General features: G+C 35.9%; 2 protein-coding genes across 3 annotated transcripts; both read right to left on the bottom strand.

Moving 5' to 3' along the window:
- Positions 1 to 6,646: 6,646 nt before the first annotated feature.
- On the bottom strand, positions 6,647 to 9,537 carry LOC103416720 (fructose-bisphosphate aldolase, cytoplasmic isozyme 1). Its single transcript, XM_008354945.4, has 4 exons — positions 9,173 to 9,537; positions 8,321 to 8,593; positions 7,788 to 8,197; positions 6,647 to 7,239 (listed from the first exon to the last, which is right to left on the bottom strand). Exons 1-4 carry the CDS (start codon positions 9,198 to 9,200, stop codon positions 6,877 to 6,879), a joined length of 1,074 nt encoding a protein of 357 aa, XP_008353167.3. The 5' UTR covers positions 9,201 to 9,537; the 3' UTR covers positions 6,647 to 6,876.
- Positions 9,538 to 9,835: 298 nt separating this feature from the next.
- On the bottom strand, positions 9,836 to 15,611 carry LOC103416730 (uridine kinase-like protein 3). 2 transcript variants are annotated; one of them, XM_008354955.4, is made up of 15 exons: positions 15,472 to 15,611; positions 14,270 to 14,430; positions 14,067 to 14,158; positions 13,829 to 13,898; positions 13,312 to 13,430; positions 13,016 to 13,112; positions 12,573 to 12,664; positions 11,937 to 12,131; positions 11,766 to 11,849; positions 11,587 to 11,647; positions 11,433 to 11,493; positions 11,018 to 11,111; positions 10,823 to 10,895; positions 10,576 to 10,658; positions 9,836 to 10,460 (listed from the first exon to the last, which is right to left on the bottom strand). In XM_008354955.4, exons 2-15 carry the CDS (start codon positions 14,424 to 14,426, stop codon positions 10,284 to 10,286), a joined length of 1,455 nt encoding a protein of 484 aa, XP_008353177.1. In that variant the 5' UTR covers positions 14,427 to 14,430; positions 15,472 to 15,611; the 3' UTR covers positions 9,836 to 10,283. The 2 variants fall into 2 exon arrangements, with proteins under 2 accessions (XP_008353177.1, XP_008353183.1); XM_008354961.4 differs by having other exon boundaries at positions 12,573 to 12,652.
- Positions 15,612 to 25,169: the final 9,558 nt, after the last annotated feature.

Below are 25,169 nucleotides of genomic sequence, written 5' to 3'. Positions count from 1 at the left end.
GCCTTAAACATCTCTCAAAAATGGGAAGAGAAGTCTGGAATTTGCTGATGAGGGAGGAGAATGTGCGAGCACTGAGCATGTAAGGCAGTAAAGGTCTCTCTCTTTCTCTCTCCTTTTCCCCTCTTTCTTTCTCTTTATCTCTCTGTCTTTTTCTTTTCTTTTTATTTCTTTTTCTCTCTTCTATCCCCTCTTTTGCCCGAAAGAGGGTCTTCTTCACTCTTCCTTTTTGTTTTTTATTTCCTTCCCTTCCTTTTCCTTTTCTTTCTCTCTGGTATCTTCTGTCCCCTTACTGCCCGAAAGGGCACTTCTTTTTCTTTTTTATTGTATCTATATCTTATAAAAAGAAAGAAAACAAAGAAAACCTAATCCTACTGCTTTTCTTCCCTGTAGCCCGAAGTGGCTGTCACTATCTTTTCTTTTCTTTCTTTCTCTTCCTTTCATCCTTTCTCTTTCCTTCACATTGACCGAAGGGGTTTATATATTTATTTTATATTATATAAAGTGAGGTAATTAAAAGTACTTTGCCGAGTGGGATTTGTATATGTATATTATATGTATTATTATATTATATATATATATATATATTTATATATTATACTACATATGAAAAGAGTCAAAAAGTAAAAAGACAAAAAAGAATAGTTGCCCAAAGTATCTCTTCACCCTTTTTATCTATATTTTCCAGTTAGCCCGACTTCGGGCATTTTTTCAGTTTACTATCTATGTAACCAATGAGGATGCTTTCATGTTTTTTGGTATCAACAAAAAGGAACATAAGTCAGCAACATTCTTTCCAATACTGATTGCACTACCCATTGCCTTGCTCAATTTTGCTAAAGTTATCAACGACAAAAGGATCGAAGAGGTAGACGTGCTTTTTCTTTCGACATCATTCCTGGTAGCATTGGAGTTGTAAGTTTCACAAACTTTGCTCAAATTTGTAAAACTTGGGGGGCACTGTTTGCACCTAAAATATACCCATTTTACTTATTTGGGTAATTTGGGTAAAATATGGTATTTGGAGGATTAATATGCAAGAAGACTAACTTGGAAAGATATTTAGTTGCAAGTGGAGGGTTTGGCACTATAATATTATTTCTCCTATTTGTTTGGGTGGTGGAGGTTTGCCAAGGGAATTGTTTAATCAAGACAAGTGCATGCTTTTTCATGCAAGTGGATGGAAGGACACCATGCTTACTTTCGGGCAAGAATGTGTGATGAAAGAAGCCAATTTGCCAACTTACTTCTTTTAATTGATTAGTTTATTACAAGTGGGAAAACATGTGATGAAAGCTTGTGGTGGAAATGCAAGTTCCCCTTTTAATATTATTTCTCCATGCAAGTTGGCAAGTGAAAAGCATGCAAGCTGTCTAAAGCAATGGAATACAAATTGCCCAAGTTTCTTTCGGGCAGTGCAATGTCTTCAGCAGGAGGGTTTCCTCCAAACCTCTATATAAAGGAGCACAAGCACAAGGATTAGAGACACTCAATCAAACAAACAAAAGCACAAACTCTGCTCAAGCCAGATTTGCCTTCAACGAAGCTGTAGTCAGCCCAAGCCTTCATCCCTTTCGGGATCAACCCTCACAAAAGCCATCTTTTGTCTAGTTTATTAGCTCTGCTGCTCACTTGCAGTATCGATTTCCTTTGTAGTTTTCATGTACAACTCATCTTTAGTAATTTAATTTACAAGCAATCTGCAATATTAGTCATTTTCCCTTGTCATTTACATTTCCAAACAACCTTGTCATTTACATATTGTTCTATCTCTCCATATAAGTAAAGTCCTTATTTTTAAGGCAAAGAAAGAACCTTGATTTGAGCAACTCCCACTCAAATTGCACAATCTCTTGATTTGAAGTCAAAAGGCGCAACCTCAATCATTCAAATCCCGTCTACTAGCGGTATCTAGTAGTGGCACGCCCGCACCCACCAATCTCGTATGTGAAGTAAATCCCCGGCTTGCCCGCAAGGCACCATGGCGGATTTAGGGAGCGAACAGGACGAAGTGGAATAAAAAAAAAAATTCTCCACATTTAATCTTGATTTTTCTTCTTGTTACATGTCTAAGTTCGTAGATCAATACGATGGATAACAAAAGATAAGATATGTCAAATATTATTTTTATGATAAGATCATAAGTGTATGCAACATGTGTTACGGTCATGCAATAGTTTCCCCATATTGTGCTCGCCCTCAAAATATATGGTTCCATCAAATCCTGCAGGAAATAATTTCACTATGGTTCCATCAAAACTCGAAACTTTTGAGCAACAACATTTAAACATCTTTCCTAAGCACAATTCTAAACATCTTTCTTTTGTTCAATCTAAACATCTTCGGTGTACTTACGTCCAATCACAACATTATATTATTACATAATTTCGGAACCTCGTTAAGCATTAAGACGAGACAAAAAAAATTTAACCATTTGTAAAACTCTAAAGATTTGAGTTTATTTAAAAGTAATGATATTCAATTTTTTTTCCTTTCACATATCATTGTTAATATTTTGTTCATTAATTGTTTTCAAATCATTCGATTTAATGACTGAAGAACTCAGCCACTCCAGTACAATAAAAACAAAACAAAATAAATTCAAGCAAAACAATTTTGAAGGGTTTGATGGAAAAATGGAGAACAACTATGAATAACCAAAATTAGTAACAAAGTCTTCACATCATATATTTAAACAAACTAATATTATACGACGACCAAGATCCTGGAAAAACATGTACATTCATGAGGACAACATCTTCACACGACTTACTCTACTCAAACTCTCGGCGTACATATATCTCTTTCCTACGGTGTGCGGCGAATTGAACCCTACGGCAGTGATTGCGAGAGTCGGAGATATTCAGTTTCTTGACTGCTATCTCGGCGTCCTCCCTGTTCACAAACTGGACCGATCCAAATCTGCTGCGGATCGAGGGGTTCCAGAAGCACTTAGTAGACTCACCTGTCAAATAAACCAACCCAGCTCATTAAAAGTCCTGCACAAATCCAGAATAAACTGAAAAGGTCGAGTATTCACGCTCAACAGTCGGTTTGTCCAGCAACATCTAAGTTATAGTAGCCTTTTCTAGAAGGACTAGAAATTACCAAAAATGTGTGGCTATTATGCCAAGCTAAGTCGGTAAGCAGTAGAAAAGTCGGCAAACATTGGCTATAAATATGTGATATGTCTTGTTGTAAGAAGCAAGCAGAGAAGCAAATAACCAAGAAGTGAGACAGAATCAAATCAGACTATGAGTGCTATATATTTTGTTTTTAAAAAGTGAGTGAGTGTTACGTTATAAATTGTGCACTTTTTCTTGAGTGTTTATTTGTTATAATATTTTGTGAGTGTAATATAGGTAATTTGTTTACTTGTTTTTGTCTTTCAACATCCAAATATTATAATTTGTATTCTAATACTGAATAATTCGTATCAGAGCCAAGTTCGGCTTTGGTGAAGCTTCCATGAGTTGTGAGGAGTTCAGTACTCTGCAAGTTTGATCTTATTCAGTGAACATAAATTCTGCCAACACGATGTGTGATCTTCAAGTAGTTGGAGGATCAAGAAGCTCAACAACATAATTACAACACATGGGCGATATGCATAGAGTCTTACTTGCAAGTTTGATCTTGTTCGGCGGATCAAAATTCTGTCAACATGATGGGTGATCTTCAAGTAGTTGGAGGAATCAAGAGGCACAAAAACAAAAATTACAACACGTAAGTGAGATGTCTTTGCAATAAGACTCCATTCATGTTGTCTATGTGTTGTAATTTTTGTTGTTGGGCCTCTTGATCCTTCAACTACTTGAAGATCACGCATTGCACTGGCATAATTTCGGTACGCCGAATAAGATCAAACTTGCAGAGTATTGAACTCCTCACAACTCAAGGAAGCTCCACCAAAGTTGAACTTAGCTCTGATACCAATTGTTGAGAAAATTAGAGTACACAACTCTAAGTGTTGGAGAGACAAAACAAATAAGCAAATTACTTGTATTACATCCACAAATATTACAATGTTGTGTTTGGCTCATATAATTATGAGTTGGCAACCATTTCCTCTCAACCATGTGGAGTGCTACAAAGGAAAAGCAAAAGTAAGTTTGCTTTTGGACTTTTGGAAGCATGTTTTGTGGATGTTGGGAGCACGATCAGTAACCTTTGGTTTGCTTTCATGTAATTGTGCTTGCTTTCTTTGTAATTTAATGTAAAGAAAGAAAAAGGTTGCATGAAAGCAAACCAAAGTTACGGATCATGCTCCCAACATCCACAAAACATGCTTCCAAAGTCCAAAAGCAAACCTACTTTTGCTTTTCCTTTGTAGCACTCCACATGGTTGACAGGAAATGGTTGCCAACTCATAATTATATAAGCCAAACACAACGATCTCCACCTTGGCGAATATACAGTGCAAAAATCCTTGCACCCATCATCAATGTCCATTGCCCTTACGTACCAGCATGCACACCCTGAATCAACCTCGTTGGTCCTATTCCGTTTCAGTCACTGCCAATGCATGTGCAGCTGGTGCAAGCTAAAATTCACCATTTAGCTTCAGACAGGATCTCGACACACCCTTGTCTCCTCCAACAGGTTTTCCTCCTCTTCATTGTCTGCAACCTGGAAACTCTTCATTACTCTCATCTGCCAAGAGTAAAACAACCACTCTCATTAAACTGCTCAATTGAAAATTCCATGGTGAATAAATCTAGACCTCCAACGAACCAAAGCCTCCAACGATGCTCTGATACCAATTGTTGTGCCTTGGCCCATTCGTTAGTGCGGAAACGAGATTCAAATTACCTCACCAAGATACAGACCATAGTTGAACATAATAAAATACAAGAAATAAAGACACCGAGATTTTAACGAGGTTCCTCAACAGTCAGTTTAACTCGAGTACATCATCGGAGCAGTAGGAGTTCACCCAATAATCCACTATCAACCAAATGGGAGTTTACAAAGTGTTGGCAAGCTCACAACCCAAAAGCTCAATACAACCAATAGCTCTCACACACCAAATAAACAAATAGAGAAAGAAATATAGTGATTAATTTCTTCTCTATACAAAGCTCAAAACTATTACAACAATAAAACTTTGATGGAGTGAGAACTAAACAATGAGAGGGCACACTTTCTTCTTCTCTCCAAAATGGAGCTACTGAAAAAACCAATCTATGCTCTCTATTTTCTGCTACTATGTGGCTGCACTTGCTCTCTCAAAGATAGGCTACTAAAACAAATGGTGCTCTCCTTCTTCTCTTTCACATTCGGATGCTAAGCTTCATCCTTTTGAAAGCATCCAAAAACAAAACCAATAATAAGGCTACTTGCTAGCCTTTACCTTTTTTTTTTCTACAAATATCATCATGACCATTTTTATCTTTTCAACAAATATAATAATGTTGTCTAACTCATTTTGTTCATTTTATTTTGCCGAAAGTTGTTTTGTCATTTGGGTATAATTCAACATACAACACACAAACTCTCAAAAGAAAAACTCACAATTTTAGAAGCTAACACTCACAACGTTACCCTAAGGACACTTATTGTTCTTCTACTTGCTTTCACTTCTTGATTATTTGCTTGCTTACAAAAACAAGGCACTTCACCTTATGTTTTGTACATGAGCATAGCGGACTTACCAAGTCGGTTGAGTTGGACTCAGATTCATCCTAGTCACAAGCTTGTGGTTATTCTAGATTTTTCTACGACAAACAGAAAACAATTTTCCAGACTACTTTACCGACCTAACCTAAGTCGGTGCACTTGGCTTGTACTTTTCCAGCCACAGTCTTCAAGCTTGCGGCTATATTTTGCTAGAGTTTTCATCGCAAATTCGGTGCAACCCAAATGACCCAAATTCGGTGCATGGATTCAGCCAGAAAACTCTAGCAAAATATAGCAAGTAAACTTAAGGACACTGGCTGGAAAAGTACAAGCCAAGTCCACCGACTTAGGCTAGGTTGGTAAGGTGGTTTAGAAAATTGTTTTGTCTGTTGTAGAAAAATCTAGAACAACCACAAGCTTGTGTCAAGGATGAATCTGAGTCCAACTCAACCGACTTGGTAAGTCGGCTATGCTCATGTACAAACATAAGGCGATGTGCCTTGTGTTTATAAGCAAGCAAGTAATCAAGAAGTGAGGAGCAAGTAAAAAATTGTTCTGTGTTTTAGTTGGGATGCTACTGATGGCTGTTATAGAATGTAAAACGTCGTCGTCAATAATATATTGCAATTGTATTGCTCATAGTTTGACATCACATTGTTTTGGATACTATTGAATTCATGAACAAATGTGGTTTAGGATTCGGGCTAAGTTGTTTTTCGAATACTAAGCTACCAAGAAATCGTTCATCAAACTAACTACATTTTGACATTTTCAATTGACTAATTTAAAGGTAAATATGTTGTTTGATTGTAAATAATCTCTCTATTAAAAGTATTTTGAAAGTACTTTTAAAATGATTGAAAAAGTTTTTAGCAAAAATAATTTTTTTTAACCAATTCATAGTAGAAATCTAATTGGATCCTGAAAAAACACTTGTATTTTTTGCAAAAATTACATATCTGATATTTCTTCAAAGAGCACTTCATATACTTTGGGAATCCAAGATTCATATCACCGAAAGAGCTTTTAATCATTTTAAAATTAAAGCACTTCAAACGAGCGCTTGATTTGCTTAAATATTATAATAGTGTGAGCAAGAATACATTTGGTCAGTTAAGTACATTTATAATGGGAATGAACAGTGTAGAATATGTACCAACTACCAGGAGTCATGGACCAAAATCAAATACAAGTTTACGTTGCTTCATGCAATTATACATATGATAACCATATATTCCCCAAAAACCCCATCCAGTTAAAGGCCTAGTACTTGTATCCCTTGACAAACAAACTCTCAGAAGCCAATCCACCAGCACTTCCTCCAGAGTACTTTCCAAGTGTGGCATCTGAGTTTGCCTTGCACCTTGTCAAGAACGTCTCCTGAGCTTTTGCAGCATTCTCCTTCTTCCCACCCCAAGTCTTGAGTGTGCTTGCTTGCAAAGCTCGCCCGAACGAGAATGAAAGAGTCCATGGCTTCAACACATCCAACCTGTTCATTGCATCCAAGTTGAGTGTTGCCTGTTCCTCACTTTGTCCACCGGACAGAAACACAATCCCAGGCACAGCTGCTGGGACTGTCCGGCGCAGTGCAGTCACTGTGTACTCAGCAATCACCTCTGGCGTAACCTGTGCAAAGATTGAAGCCCCTTCAGTATGAAGAATAACTATGTTGACAATGTTGTATGTGTCGGTCATATATAATCTTCCTCTCTCAATACGTCTACATGAAACTACTTTTATATGGTGCGACCAACATGCACGAGCTCCGCTAGCTGTATGAGAAATGAACTTTTTTGTTACAAATACAACCTTTATCTTACTTCAGCAATAACTATAACATGTATGCGATACACCAATTGTCATATATAGTATTACAAAACCATCTAAATCACGATTCCTACAATATTCAATATAACAGTCCATGGTGAATTCTAAACCTAACATACAGTAATTTGGGTTGATTCTGTACAAACATTAAACTCTTACATTCCACATCTTTCATGTCAGTCATATTACCAATTTTAGGACAGTTATATATACAACGGTTATATGGAAGAAGTTCTTTGCGAGAGACATTATACATAATCGAGACATATATACAATGATTGTATGTAAGAATTTCTTTGTGAGAGAGAGCGCAAGAGAGGCAATAATCAATTATTTTCTTTTTTTACCTTTGGGCTGTCTGAGCCTGGAGTAACCATGTTGGGCTTAAGGAGTGTGCCTTCAAGAAGAACATGTTGCTCGTTGAGTGCCTTGTAAACTGCTGCAAGAACCTTTTCAGTAGCAGCTGCACATTTCTTAATGTCGTGATCTCCATCAGTCAAAATTTCAGGCTCAACGATTGGTACCAGTCCGTTCTCCTGGCAGATGATCGCATAGCGAGCCAAGCCCTGCGCATTCTGCTGGATGGACAGTTCCGAGGGCTCGGTGAGGCCTATCTTGAGCACGGCACGCCACTTGGCAAAGCGCGCGCCTGCCTTGTAGTACTGTGCGCACCTGGCTCCCAGAGAGTCAAAGCCTTGGGTTGTTGTTTCTCCATTTGTTCCAGCTAACTCAACGGTGCCCTTGTCAACCTTGATCCCTGAATCAAAGTGGTAAACGTTGATGTTAATGAAAATACCAAAACATGGAAACTTAAGTGGTGTGTCCAAAAACAGATGTCAAAAAAAAATTTGTATCTATTTATCGAAATTTTAGACCATGCCTGGAATGACATTGTTTTCCTGGAGGATTTCGACGAAGGGTTTGCCATCAGAGCTCTTCTGGTACAAGGTCTCCTCGAAAAGGATGACACCTGAAAGGTAAGGGAGGGCGTTGGGAGAAATGAAACGAAGTTCTCGGAGAGCTTGGCGGTTGGACTCGATGTTCTCGACATTGATGCTGGATAGACGCTTGCCGATGGTGCCTGTGCTCTCATCTGCTGCCAATATGCCCTTGCCTGGGGTGGCAATGTACTTGGCATTCTTTATAAGCTCCTCTGCACAAAATCAAGAGGGGTTGATTATCATTCGAACTTTTTACAGGTTAAAGGATGACTGCAATGAGTTATATATATACTTACATGTTCTCTTAAGGAAATTGTTTGGTTTTTCGAAAATTTCATGGTGAATGACCAAAATTGTTTCCAACGCAGTGCTTATCAGGATTCACGTCCACAAGACTTGCTTATTTGAAACTGGTTACGTCAGAAGTACTTGTGCTCACAAGCATTTTATTGGAAAAGTGCTTATTTTTCTTAAGTCAAAGACCCAAATGATTTCCACCAGTGTCATGACTCATGTCCATTAGACTCCCTCATTTGAAACTGCTTTTGTAAGAACTACTTATGCTTACAAACGTTTTATTAAAAAGTGCTTATATTATAAACAAACAACAACAAAGTTTTTTCTCACTAAATAAGGCTTATAAGCACGTAAAAAAAAATGAAAGTTCTTATGAAAAAAAGCATTAGAAAGTGTTTATTCATAAAGTGTTTATACGACCTAGGACGCTTTGAAAAAGCGTCCTAAACAAGTTCGTTAGTGAGAGAGAGAGGGAGGGGAGAGAGATGGAGTACCAGCATACTTGCCAACAAAGGCTGACATGGTTGAGGATTTAGGATAGGTATCAGATAACACTGGACGAAAGTGCAAAATCTAACTTACACACCCAACAACCTATGTACACGAAGCTCCGGCGGAATATGCCATCAGAAATCCACCAGGGCGTTCACCGACACGTGTCAAAAGGTTAGCCTAAGGAAAGTTATCAACCTAGGATAGAGCAACTAGTGATCACTCTCCTTGCCAAGTGGCAAGTCAATCCTCAGGCAAAAGTTTGTGTGGACGGGCTAACGATCCTCATCCAAATTACTCAGAAGTTGATGAGACACAAACCAAAGGAAAATTTTGGATCTCCTAACCAACCATGTGTGACTCATCCATTTCGGTTTTCTGTTTTCAGTTCACTATTAATAGATGGAATGCGAAGGACAATCACCCAATTGTCAATAGTAATCTATGCATCTTGATTGATTTCACATGCATTAACAGCTGATAACCGCTCAAAATCAGTAGTTGAAATGAAATTTTGTCCAACAACTAATCACATAAATGAGTGTATACCGCATCTCCCTCACATCCAACCCTTACAATTCTCATCGCGTGACTGGTTATTTTGAGCGCGGTATACCCTCACTGTATGCAAGAGCTTACGAAAATGAGGAACGACAAGAAGAAAATTGTGAAGCAACGAAAAATATATTATCACTGTCGGTAAATGTCCTGGTTCCTAATACATATCATGGGGAGGGCCATTCATTTGCCCTTAAATCGCTTCCCCTTTAAGCCATACAAATGCAAAGTAAACTTCAAAAGGGAACTTGAATATCTAGGCACACATTCACTGACTGCTACGACAACTAGCGGTCCAACCCCTTCAACAGTATCGTCACTTTATAGAAGAGCATCATCTGAGAAAGAAAAACACTATATGCCAAATAGTTCGAAAATAAAATTATCAAAGATTCGAAGGATGATAATTCGGTTTCATGAAGTCAAAACTTTTTCAACTCTGGAATGTAGAACCCAGCACAGTACTGGGCAAGCCAAGTTGAACTGATTTCCATCGTTGCCGAAATAACTCGAGTTGATCAAAGGGGTTGGACCAACTAGCAGTTTTTATTGGAACTACACTGATGAAGGACCTACCACTTGATCATCATCATCAGTTCCAAAATATCGGTCCCCAAACTCACCCATGCCAGGTACAACACGAAAATCTTCGTTCAGACCACTTTCAATCTCAGAGGTCACAATCTTTATTCTGGGGAAGCGTTTGCAGACCATGTGCACACCTTGAGGTGCCTGACCAATTGATGTGCAACATCATTACAAATTTACAAGTAACCGTCAGAGGGTAGTCCAAAATCAAACTAATAGTCAGAGGAACCTGAAGCACGTGAGAGAGACGTTAACTTACAGATATGAGATTGAGAAATATAATGTTGGACTCTGGCACGCCCTTCTCTAAAATTAGAGAAATAGCTTGAGCAGCCGAGTTCCCTGAAGACAATGGTATGTAGTTTTATAATAGCCAATAATTCAATACGATTTTAAAAAGAACCACTTTTGACAGTCATTTCTTTTCTTTGTTAGTGTACTTGATTCTGAAGAATCGGCAAGTCCAAACAATAACTATATATTATCATAAAAAAAAGAAAACGAACCTGTGCCTAGGATAGGATCCAACAGTAATACATGCCTCTCTGAAATGTCGTTGGGTAGTTTTTCATAAATTAGCTGTTCAGACAATAAATCAATAAGAAAAACAATTGGGGTTAACAGAAATGCAGGCATGAAAATGCATGCAGTAGGACCAACACGAGGGGTGGGAGTGAGAAGAGAGAGAAAGAGGTGTGAACCTGCTGACCATTGTCTCCTTCTCTGTGAATAAGAATCTTTCCAATCTTGATACCTTTACAACATGCTCGCAAAGCATTCTCCATGCTCTCGCCACTGGTAATAGAAGAATGTTAATCACACCATTAAAACGTACAGCAATTCATTTTTTTTAAAATAAAATCAAACCCAACAGGAGATACAACATTGTACTTGATGGTTACAAGACCATATGGTTCACAAAGACGAGGTTGGGTTTCGATTCAGATCTACTTAATATCTCTACTTATAAATTATAATCATCATTTGTTTTCACAAGAATGCATTTGAGAGAAAGCGTTTGTTCATGTGCAAAGAAAGCCAAACTAGAAAGAATCATAGGAGAATATATTTTTTCTATCCAGAAAAACCAAATGCCTTAAAGGAGCAGATCTGTACCTCCTGATGATAGACACACCGCATAACCTCTTACAAAAATCCACACCAATATACACAGAACCTGCATCCAGACCAGAGAAAACAAAGGATTAACCAAAATAAAATATGGGGAAACATTATATATGATAATTTGGGCAAATAAACATCATCTTACCAGTTGGAGTGATCACCTGCTTTTCGGTAAATGGTAGATGTCCCAGGCCATGTTCAACAACCTATTCAAGATTCAGCAATTATGATGAGTGGTTTAAACAGATAATAATTGGCCCTATTTCACTAATGATCTTAAAACCCATCAAATCATCCCCTTGACTTGAAGAATCAAATACCCACCAAACGAATCAACCGGTCTGAATAGAAAATAAAATCATGCTTTGTTGTTTGAGAATCACGTATGAGGGTATGCATACCCCGTATCTGCATGCATCCAGCAACAATAATTGGTGAGCCAAAAAAAAAAAAAAAATTAAATATACAAAGAATATAAATATCTAGGAAGGGTACCTGAAAGGTTGAGTGTATGACATACAAATTGGGATAAATTTTACAAAGGTCATGTTGACCAAGCTTAGTACGAATATGTTGTACAATCAAATCAACAGCTATGTGATTATCTCCGCCACGAGGAATAATGATATCAGCATACTTCTTTGTTGGAAGAATAAAGTCATCAAAAGCCGGCTTAACAAAATTTGAGTACTGCATAAAATGATAAGCACCATCAGAGAAAGGCACCATAAAAGAAGTAGGTTGTAAGCATTAAATTGGTTGCCTAAATCACGTGATCATGGGCAACAAAGTTAAGGAGAGGAAATAGGGACGAAAGAAGAAACCCTTTAACACCCTGAGTAAAATAGTTCAAAGAATGATTTGAGTACAATAGGGTAGAAAAAATTATCCAGTTTATTCAAGAGTACACCACTTATCTTGAATTCTTTTCTACAAGTACCGAGTACTAACACTCTATGAGAAGAGAATTCTCAAAATTATTGTCACTGAGAAAAAATTAATTCTCACAATTATTGTCACTGAGAAAAAATTGTCATGTACACTCTTTTGTGAATTCACAGCATGAAAGAAAACCTATATGTACAAAAACCAACATGAAGTCTAACAGAAATGAAATGGAAAGTTGCAAACCTGATCAAGAACTTGACCAATATCCCTTCCCTTCTCAACCGTATCACGCCTTATCCTCCTAGCCAACCGAACATCAGCATCTGCACTGAAAACTTTACAATGTGAAGTGGCCTAATTTAGTAACAACATGACGTGACATATACCATTCCACTTATGACGGTAGCCTAAAACATAAACTATAACTATTACAAAGAATTGATTTCAACATACGATGAGAAGATTTTAAATGAAAAGCAATACAACCATGCAATCAAGTTAAAAAATTTAACGTAAAAGCCAAATCGTATAAATTAGATGAATATACCGAACTTGAAACAAAAAAAAACTTTTCACACAATGAGAGTTGTTTTTGGTGACATAAGCTACAACAGTGCACTATATCATCAGAAGGCAAAGAAAAATTATCAATTCCCAAGGAAAAAGTAGGTAAAAAGAAAAATGACCTGTATCAACAAAAATCTTCATATTCATCAACTCTCGGACACGAGGATCATGGAAAGCAAGAATGCCTTCCAAGATGATGACATCTGAAGGATTTACCTGTTAAGGTTAATAAGATAAGATAAGAATTTCAGTGCATACAAGAGAATTACACAAGATACATGAAAACAAGAATGTGTGCATATGTGTTTTGACATAATTCCAAAAACTATCCCTTCGCAAGAATAAGACCTCAAAACAACAGGTAACTAGATGTTGGACAATATGTCTAATAGATGCAGCAGATTTCAAAACCTACCCGTCTAGCAGGAAACACGCTGTTTTTGTAACTTCTGAAATCATAGTTTGGAATATCTACTGCTTGCCCATGCTTCAACTTGTCCATAGAAGATAATAGTTTCTCAGTGTCAAATGCATCTGATGATACCCAAAAAATATGAATTAAAATTTGAAGACAGCCAGCATAAAACTGAGCCAGCCAGCACGCGTGATAAAGTACTTGGAATAAATAGTTAGGAAGAACTGAATATAATAAAGGTCACAATCTAATTTTAAATTTCTATAATCCAACCATGTACAAAGCACTAAAGAAAAACTACAGAAAACCAAATTGTTGAGTTATGCAGAAAACTAAGAGCACAACATTACTACTGTCTGGTTGCCATTTTAGGTGTCTCAAACTGTAGCAACATGGAATTCTTTGATAGATTGAACATTGCACATGTTTCATTTAAAAATCATGATATTTAATATACATATTTGATTATGTACAATTTTACACTCCCTTAATTTTGAAGTTGCAATATTGCCCTCACCAGGATGGTCAAAGTTGTATTCATGTACACAGTTAAGTTCCTCCTCGGTCAGATTATGATAAAAGGAATCCTGTAATAATATCATCGATGATATATAAGATACTAACTTGGAAAAGTGGTAAATTCTCGGACATGAAATACAGGAGAACCAAATAATAAAAAATAAAAAACATGCAAAAATTAGTAACAGCTAGCCTAATGGATCACAAAATTCTACACTTGAACAAGGAAATATTACCTGGTTAACAAGAACAACACGCTGATCATGAAGCTGCTGTATAATCATATCACAAACTGTAGTTTTACCAGAAGCTGCCCCACCAGCAACACCTGTGACAATATGTATGAAATTATGGATCATTTGAAAGCAGAATTAAAGAAAGTAGCTACCATGCCTGCTTAGGAACAACAACGAAAACCAAACCATATATTTATACTTACCAATAACAAAGGGCTGTTTATGCATGTTTTCATGTGCTGATGTTGTCGGTAGCTCCACCTTCTGTCTTTGCTCTAAGCCATCCATGTGAAATCCAGAAAAATGAACCCCTGAGGAGGCCTCTATCATATCCACAACTGAATTTGAGCCCATGTTCATAGACCTACATACAACAAAGTAAGGAAAAGGTTTACAAGGTCATGAAATAAAAAGATTGAACCAAGTCCATGATCGTATAAAACATCAAAAACATGTAGCTTTAACTTATTAATATCTGCACTTCGATCAGATCCTTAGTCCAAAGCAGCATTCAACCCTACTCTGGCACTAAAACTTAAATTGATTAAGCCAAGCTTGGGTTAAATTCAGGTACAGGTAGCTGGTAAGTTATTTTGACAGAGCGGATCTATTATTTTTCTTGTATAGGGTTAAGTACTCTGAACTGAAATTATATCTCCCTGGAGTATCAAATTAAACCGTTTATACAATGCATCCATTCTAGATTAATAGCAATATTAAGTAAAGTTGTAAACTTTAAGACGATGATACTAATATGCAGTAAAGTTGTAAATTTTAACACACTACAACCACCAAACAAATAAGATACTTATGAACTAAATAATATTGGTTCAATGTCGTATATTGTGCATATATAATCACAACTACATAGTAGCTGACACTTTAAAAAGCTATAAGATAAGCTAACAATTACTGATCAAACCTCAAAGCAAATAACAAGAATACGAATACAATACCACAATCGTGCCGACTACACACTCCTTTTTGGTTCCGTGCACCATTCATCTTCAAAACAATAATAATCACGAAACCAACGGATTCTGGACCACAATGGCATCGAAAAAGCGGATTCGATTGCATGAAATCATAATGACAGCAACAAAACTAGCTAAAAAAAAATCAATCTTTAATCCCTAATCATTGCATTTCCACATTTCACACTTCCAACACACACAAACACAAAGCTTTTCATGCAAAAAATGAAATTGAAGTAATCATCTCCCGCCGAAAGCATCGAAAACAGTAATTAACCGGAAATTTGAATTCTGAAATCCAATGTGCATATCAAAAGATTCAAACTTTAATCCACCAAACAATCAAAATTTAACCAAAATACAAACAAAAATTCGAAAAAAAATTAGATTCAGTAGCAGAAAATCAACGGAGGAATCTGCCAATGCGATACCTGATGAACTCCCACGAGATTTCTAGCTAGAGAAAAAGAGATTCCAACGAACGCAAGCTGCTTGAAGAAATTCCAGAGGGTGAGAGAATGATCCAGACCGATCCCAATGGGTTTAAATAGTGGGTGCCTGAGAGCAAGACCTCGCACCAATGTTGAGGTCATTAGATTACGGAAATGTCCTGGGTTTGGTGGGGTATTACGGTTGTGCCATCAACCTCGCCCTTTTTTCCTCTGATATTTTTGGGTTCATTACTGTGCGCGCGCTTGGATCTGATGTTCTGAACTCGAGATGAGCTGTCGCGACCTGAATGGTCCATCGTGGCACCGAATCTGAAACGGGACCCACACTTTGTCATTAGGTCAGAGAAGCTCTTGCATGTATCTCACCTCACTTTTTTACGGTGCGCAGCAAATTAAGCTTAAGGATTCCCTACATGTATTTCGATTGGGTCAAATTTTATGAGACAATTTTCTCTTCATTGCTTTGTTTCTATAATTTCAAAGCATGTATATCATTAATCTCATTATTAAAAAGTGTAAGTTGTTCGGTTGATTGTTTGATTGGTGACATGTCCTAATTATTTGATCAAATTGCAAATTGGATAATATGTCAAAAGAGGTTTATTTTTACAATAGAACATGCACACCATCATAACTCAAACGGTTGGTTCAACAGCTGAAACAATTACCATTAATCTTGATGACTAGATCATTGTCATAACATGATAAACAATGAAGTCGAGTCTGTTAGCGTAGGTTTTCAACTAAGTAAGGTATTAAAATGATTGATTGGTGAAGTCTAGGTCCAAGTGAGGCATGATGTTTGAAATATGTTCACAATTATATGGTGTTGTGAAATCACTTTAAGCACGATGTAAGCTACTTGAGTTAGTAGGGCAGTCCACTCATTATGAACGAGTAGCAAAATTGTAAGGTTGTGAATGACAATGAATGATGTATTGGATTACTTATGTTATAGGCCACTTGTTTATCGAGTTGTTAACAACTTAATAATCTGATAGTCCTAATGAAATAAGAATTATGGAATCTTATCCTTTGCAATTGACCTAAAGAAATCTGATGGATTTCACTACAAAGATATAGTATCATGGTGGGACTTAAACACTTAAGTGATAGGGTTTGACTTTCACAACCAATAATAGGATGACTGTGATTAAACCCTAATGATATAAATATTATGGTTAAGTCCCTGCTTCCATACGCTTAATCTCTCAGATACGCTAAACCCTATTCATATAGCAGAAAGATATTATTGAAGTACTGGAAGTAGAAGACTACCCTTTGAAACCCTAGCAGTCATGGCGTCTTCTTCCTCTGCTTTGGAAGATAAGTTTATTTCCCTTAATTGTTTGATTGGTTTATTGTCATTATTTATGTTTTATCTGTGATCCTAGTAACTTGTTGTTTTTCAATTACCTCTTACAAAAATAACATGATAAACAATCAACATTACCTTCATCATCCTTATTATTATGGGAATTTTAACGAAAAGCTTCTGGTACTATTCACTTTAATGAAAAATCATATTTTTACACTAAAAAGTCAATCCTGATACTATTCACTTTACCCTTTATTTTGTCATTTTCGTTAAAATTTAAAGTTTTCAAGCTCTTTTCTTTAATTTTCCCTATTATTAATGTTGTTCAAGAGAAATATTACTAGAAATACTGGTTCAGTATACCGACCGCGCTATCATAACACAAATGTCGTTTGGTGAATTAGCTAGAGTGATTTTCATGCAAAAATGATCTTTGACACGAACCTAATAAGTAGATATAGGCGTTGCTTCACACATTATTCAAATATGGTACGGACTAGGTCATAAAATGGTGTCTCTTAAATAAAATTAATTATTTCATGGATCTTTCGGTTAGAGTTTCCTCTTACGTTGATATGTACTTCTCTTTTTTATTCTTTTGGTTGAACATCAAACGTAAAACTAATTGGTAATAGTAAAGATTGAGGCGCAAGATTTTTTAAGCATTTATACTCTCAACAAAAACATAAGCGAAATGATGACCTTTTGCGGACATAAAAGATATTTCCATTTAATTTTTTTTAAAATAAATATAGAAAAGAGAATGTTATGTTATGTGGGGAAATCTTCATAGAGAAACTCCTAGTTTTAGTTCTCCAAAACTTCTCTACAAAAATCGTTTTCGTGTTAAATAAACAAACTCTAAGAAAAATCACAAGTTTCCTACTCCTATACAATAGTTGCCAAAAAAATATTGTAGAAGAATTAGTTAGCTTTCCTTGAATAAAGTTAGAGAATAAGAAAAAGCTTTACAGTTCTTGTCATTTTTCATTTAACCTCTATTCCATTTGAAGATAAAGTACATAATTTGATAGAGTTTTGGCCACTGGAAAAAGAGATTGATAGGGAGTTTTCAATACCTGTTTTGTTCTCTTCTATATATACTTTTAGGTGACTAATGCAATTAGATTCTGAACTTTTGCTTTGAAGGGAATGTATTGACTCTAAAGAAGGAAAAGGACTAGTAAACATTTTCTTCGTTGTAAGTTTCTAAATCTTATATATTCTACTGCATGTACAGATCTTATTTTGGCTTGGTGATGGCCGGACATTGATGATCACCTCCAGTGTACAACGGTGATCACTTATGCATGCACCGGTGATCACCTATTTAAACATGAAAAAAATTCAACACGCACGGATCACTTGATAGGGTACAAATAATACACACTACCTCAAGTGTACTAGCAATCGCACACATGCTATGCATGTACTACAAGCTCTATGCATGCACATATGTGAGTGAAAAATCTAAGAGAGACAGAAGTGGGAGAAAAGTGTGGAAGAATGTTTTAATATTTTAGATAAATAAAATTATTATTTTATCTATATTATTAAGGGAGAAGCCCTTATGGTTAAACATTCAAATAAACTCCAAAATGGCCTTTATTTATAACTACTAGAAAAAACAAAGAATACATAATGAGGACCATATCGTAAAAATGCAATAAGCCACGTGATACAGAGATAAGCCTCAAAACGGAAGAGTTTTCTCAATTTTTGTTGACAAAACCAATGTCAATGTTTTAATTCGTTTGATTTTTTCTATCAAAGTTCAATGTTGTAGTATGTCATTATATGCTTTGCTTATATTCTGTAGTTTTCAATATTGCGGGGTTTTGCAGGTTAAAGAAAAAATTGACTGAGAGGGTTCGATCGGCATCTTCAGGAATGGACTTCGTATTTTCTCAATTAATGTTTTTTATTGAACATTCAGGATTCATGTGATCGTTTAGAGTTCTGTTTATCAGTATTCTACTTAACAATTTTGCAGGCCACATACCACAAAGAAATTGAACTGAGGAATTCAAAATTATCCACTCGAGTTTCTGTTGGTCATTGCATGTCCAAGTTTTTTAATACACTGAAGCATGCATGATCCCCTGTTAGAAAAAATAATATGAATTTAATGATGGCGGTAGCAAAGAAGAAAAATGAGAACGTTGAGCCAAAGCACGAATTGAATTTGTATTTTTTAAGACTAATTTGTCGCTCTTTCTTAGTACAAAAAGAGTTGTAAACAAATTGTCTCCAGGATACTATGGACTCAAACTCACTTGATATTATTTCTTAAGATTTGCACAACTTATTAAATAATCTGAAATTTAGAGACAAGAATGAAAGAAGTAAAGATGTCTAGTGATTGTTGAATTCGTGTTGTATTTATAGAACTCTAGATGATGTTTCATCAACAGTTGTAACCCTCCAATTGCAACCTTTAAGAATCATATACACCTATTCGGTGATGGATATACCTTTTTCACTCACAACTGCTCACTAAAACACAACCATTCCAAACAATGTTTCTAATATATTTGAAAATATAACATTCCACATCACCCAAGGGTGAGGATCATGTAAGCCTTATATGTATATTCTCATCTCTATCTAGCACGAGGCTTTTTGGGAGCTCACTGACTTCGGGTTCCATCGGAACTCCGAAGTTAAGTGAGTTCGTGCGAGGCAATCCCATGATGGGTGACCCACTGGGAAGTTCTCGTATGAGTTTCCAAAAACAAACTGTGAGGGCGAGGTCGGGGCCCAAAGCGGACAATATCGTGCTATGACGGAGTCGAGCCCGAGATGTGGTGGGGGCCCGGGTCGGGATGTGATAGAAAATTTCCAACATCCCCTACCTTATTTATATTGACGCATACGTTTCGGCAATGTTTCAGCCCCGCTACATTGTTTTTCTATTTATTTTTCAGTTTTCGGTCTAATTATTCTATTGAAAATATATTTATAACTCAATAAACGGCAACCTACTTTCAAATGCCTTATAAAGTTATTCTTAATCATGACGAAAATTAATTTGCAAAAATAAAAAAATTTAATTTTTTTCTCATAAAACGTGGCATGGTTTATAGGCAATTTTGCAAAATAGTACAAAATCTATATGCTTTCACCCTCACTGCACTGTGAGGTTTTGAAAATTCATATTATATTCATACATTTGTGGTTCGATAAATGGTGAAACCGTTTTCAAATGTCTTATAAAGTTATTATTAATCGTGACGGAAAATAATTCTCAAAATAAAAAAAAAAAATTGTCTATTTCTCTCTCAGAAAACGTGGGCTAACTATCATGGTTATTAAGCGGTTTTGCAAAATAGTGCACAAATCGTCATAAGATCTATATGCTTTCACCTTCACCACACCGTAAGGTCTTGAAAATTCATGTAAGTGTTTTCGTTGATAGGTCAGTTGCTACTTCTTCAAGTAAGCAAATTGGTCCTGTAATATATTTTATTCAAAAATATTGCTTGGTAAGGAGTTTGAAAACAAAATACACTTTGCCAAACGTTCTATAAAAAAGTGATATGGTTCAGTTCCTAAACTCAATTAGTAGTACTTCTAGAGTCCACTCCTTCCCCATACTACTAGTGAAAGTTGAGCCCACAAGATAAGATTAAGATAAAGTTAAGATGTTAATATTTTAACGTGAAAGATAAAATTTGAAAAGTTGGTTGATGAATGGGTTGGAGTGACAAATTTTCAAAGTAGCATAAAAATGTTAAACAAGTTAACAAAGGACACTTCTAAAGAAAAATTAATACCTCCTGTAGAGATGCTCTTATCTCATGCATATATAAATAGTATAAGGGGAGTTATTAAAATCATTTTCTCATACAAAATACATTGAGGAAAGTGCCTATATCCATTGCTTTTGATTTGGGCTATATCAGAGCAAGGACCCAAACTGATCTGGTGGCAAGTACGTGTAACTGCTGCTAAAAGGGCTTACAGTCGAAATCCTTCCATTGATATAACTCCCAAGTATGAACTTCTAGGGTGCAACAGATTCACCCCACTTGAGAAACGATTCAGCCCATAGATTTGGCTGAAACTAATCGAGTCCACATTTGATCATGCATATGCATACGCCCCAAAAGGAAGGAATACTTTCGTCACCTCCAAAATAAAAAGAAGTTGATGTGATGTAAAGAAAGAGAAAGGAAATGGACAATGGAAACTTATGGTTTTGATTTAGCATGTTATAGGAACTTTAGTGCTTTTTGACTTCACAGAAACTGTTATCTTCAACAACACCACCAGGCGTGCAATTGCTTAATCTCTACTAATTAATAAAACTTTTTTTGTCAACAAAAAAAAGATGAAAAGACAAATTAATCTTCTATCACAAAAAAAAAAATATGGGCAATAACGTAATTTCACAAGTCTAAATTTTACTGTTTTTTTATTGAAACCTCATCTACATGTGATGTTAAAATATCTCTAATATTAAAAAAAAAAACCGAAAACAAAAACCTCCCACTCCCCCACGTTCTCTCTCTCTCCCTCTCTCCTTCTCATTTTCTAAAAAAATGTGTTCATACACACACAAAGTGTGTAGGTAAATGCTAATCTCTATTAATTAATGAAATCTTATTTGTCAACCAAAAGAGGGTGGAAAGACTACTTAGTCTTCTATCACAAAAAAAAAATTGATGGGCAATAATGTAATTTTACAGGTCCAAATTTTACTGTTTTTTATTGAAGCCTCACTTACAGGTGATGTTAAAATACCTTCAATATTATAAAATAAAATAAAAAACAAAAAACAAAAACCTTTCACTCCCCCCACGTTCTCTTTCTCTCCCTCTCTCCTTCTCATTTTCTAAAAAAATATGTTCATACACATAAAATGTGTAGGCAAATGCTAGTAAGTTTTTAAGGAAAGAAATTCTCTTATTTTTTATTTATTTTTTCCAGATCTTTTGGGCCAATTTGATAATCAATTCGTTTGTAAATTTTAGTTTTCACTCTTGTATTTCGGAAGTGAAGAAAGCATATGAAGGAAAAGAGGAAATGAAGAATGATGAAGCAAGTGGCCCTCTACTACAATGGTAGAGATGAGTGTTGCTCTTATATCACGATATGGGTTTGAAACATGTTGGCTTCCTAATCTAACAAATCTATCGTTTGGCCAAAAAAATAAAATAAAGAATTGATGAAGAGAGGATAGAGAAATAAAGGAAATTATACGAAAACTAAAACATGAAAGTGAAAACAGCTTAAAATTGTTTTTAGTTTCCATTTGGTGTATCATTCCATTCACGTTCTTTTTCATGTTTCTTTCATAGTCCTATTTTTCCTATATACTTTATTTCAACCCACAAAAAATTAAAAACGAAATAATTATTATACGGACTCCTTATTTTGCGTTTATTTCCCTAGTGTTGTTGAAACTCGTTGAGCTTCCTAGCCTCTAAACCACGAGCATAAAAGAGTAGCATGCTTGTATGATATAATGACGAGTGACCCAAATAATCATTTTCTCTCATGCTAGATAACCTAGTCCATGGAATGAGTGCTCATTTCTTGGTGTCGGCCTATTTCCCTTTCTTTATAGCTCAGGCATAAGTTGATCCAAAAAAAAAGAAAAAAGACCTGGGCATAAGGGTGATGCCATACATCTCAATGTCAAACGTTGAAAAAGTATAAACATATTAGATTAGTATGAGAACTCTCGGGCCGCCCTGCCCTTTTATATTTTTGTAAGGGCAAGTTGAAATCTACGAGTTACTATTATTGATGAACTAGCTACCATTAGGAGGAAGCGACTAATAGGCATGTAAATAAGAGAGACTTTCACACATCGGATTGTTGTAAACGAATAGAGTTTTACCAACCTGTGACAAGTAAGCTTTTGTCATACATGCTTATATATTAAAGGAGTGAGTTGAACATTAGTTTCTGAAAATATGGAGAAAGCAAGATCTCGATATTTTTTGTTTTGTTTTTAGAAACATCAAACTCACTGAATTGATTGAAACAGAGTTACTAGTTGGGGGTTAATAGGAGACTTGGTGAAAACCCTGTTGGAGAAAACTCATTGCGAAAAACCACAAGCAATGAGAATATTTTTGCTCACCACCCTCAAGTGAGATGATGTTCATTATCCCATTTATCACCGTTTGTTGAGTTTAAATTTAGAGATATGCATAGTTGATATACACAAATATCAAAATTTAAACTTATCCACTGATAATAAGTATGTTCTTAAGCGTTATCACCACTTAAAAATAGTGAGCAACTAATTATATCTTCACAAGTTTCTGGACAGCTTCGATATTATTAAAAGTGTTATATATTGATTACCGCGTGCTTTTCTTAATTAATTGCAAGCCGATTTTGTAAGCACAAATTTTACTCAAAGTTTTCATCAATAAGACAATATTCTGTCCTAATCGAGCTATGCATGAGCATTGAGTTGTACGTCCATGAATCTCAGAGAACTATTAGAAGAGTTTTACATCAAATGCAATGTGTAACAGGGAAAGAAGGGAGACATGGTAAATGGCAACCGACCACAGTACATGCTTATAAGACAAGCATTCTAGCTCCCACATAACTTTAACCAATTAAAACAAAAGTTAATTAGTAAAGTAAAGTAATTATCTAAGACCATAATAATTTGTTGAAGAAAACCCTTCCACTCAACTAAGTGGTCGATTAAATGGGGTACAAAATGTAAAAAAAGTTTGAAATGCTTTCCCTCTGCAATCATTTGAAAGTGGGGGATCCAACGTTCGAAAGTGGACCTAATGTATTGGACTTTGCCTCTTCTTCAGTTCAAAAAATGAAACCCTAACGTATACTTTCATTTATTTGTGCCTTTATTCCATCAAGAACGTGACCCAGCCACCACCAGCTGAGGAAATTTATTGAAAGCTGATACTTGCTTTTCCTGATTGACGCCAACTACATCAATGGGGGAAAATGTGTCATTCAGTTAATATGCTTTATGCGTTTTGAGTAGCGTAACAAGGTTAATGAGTTAAATAGTTTGTTGTTAGCGAAGGCATTCGCTGAGGGTGAGTTTTGAGTGTGAAGATAAAATTTCATGTCGTTTTTATCTTATTGAACTCATAGGACGACCCCAAGTCAATAAGACCCCCCCTCCCGCGCTTTGCGAGGGTCTGGAAGGGACGTCTAACGTATACAATCTTACTCTTACTTTGCAAAGAGACTATTTCCATGACTCAAAATTGGGACATTTCAGTCACAAAAAAGCAACATTTTCGTTGAATAAACTCATACACCAAAATAATTAAATCTAAGTGAATAAATGAGTAGAAGTATACTAACAATTAAATAAATAATTATTGACCTATTCTGATTTAAATCAGATCAATCTGCTGGGATTGTTCACCAAACCATCCTTTACTTTCTCACCAAACACTCGGATGCTGGTGAAAAGAAAGTAATGGGCATCTTTGGCAGGTCTTGCAGCTCAAAACTTTTAGAACAATTATCGGCGATTAATTAGAAGATAATGGGGCTCACTGAAAAACATTCTTCTTAATTAGTTTAGTATATTGTACTGTCTAATTGTTGATATGGACCCAGTGTTCGAATAAAAACTTGATCAATGATCCTAGCTAAATCGGAAACTTGACAACATAACTCGTCAAACTGCTTAATTAACAAGATCAAAGTTCTCTTCGAATGGATACTCTCTATGTGGCATTGAGGACTCGAATTATAGATGTTTCATAGTCAAAACCATGAGAGTCACGCCAATATTGATAAGTCGGCCAGATTAGAGGCAAGATCAAGATTAATCAACCAACAAGCTGAGTGATCAAGATATATATAATTGGCATCCCGATTACCACTAGCGACCGACCGTATCATATTCAAAACGAAAAACGGTCATGTATTTAGCCAACACCATGAAGGATAATAGAGAGGCCAAACCATGCATAGATGCAACATTATGGTACTCGTCCAAAGTCGACCAAGAAGCAATGCTTTTATAAAAGTAGTTTTATTGTGGCATATGGTCCCGCCTATTTTTTTTATACTACAATATTAAGAGAATTTGGGTTAAACCCCATAACGTGAAAGCTCTTGTTGATGAGAATTTTCAGTGTGCCCGGAAGACGAACACATACGTTATATGTTATTATACAAGTGGATTGACACTTAAAAAAAATTGTCTCCACTTATATAATAACATATGGCGTATTGCTTCGTGTTTGAGGCATTGAAAAATCTCTCCTCCAGTTGAGTACTAACATTGTCGCTTACAAAAAATCTGATTTGGTCTATCTAGCATTACTTTTCATAAAAACAAATTTGAGCCATTTAACTTATAAGTGACCATAAATACTACTAACAGATACCAGTGCAT

Source organism: Malus domestica, chromosome 03 (genome assembly GCF_042453785.1).
Source record: "Malus domestica chromosome 03, GDT2T_hap1".
Lineage (NCBI taxonomy): Eukaryota > Viridiplantae > Streptophyta > Magnoliopsida > Rosales > Rosaceae > Malus > Malus domestica.
The sequence above is the reverse complement of the archived record's forward strand: the minus strand, read 5'-3'. Positions and strand labels throughout refer to the sequence as shown.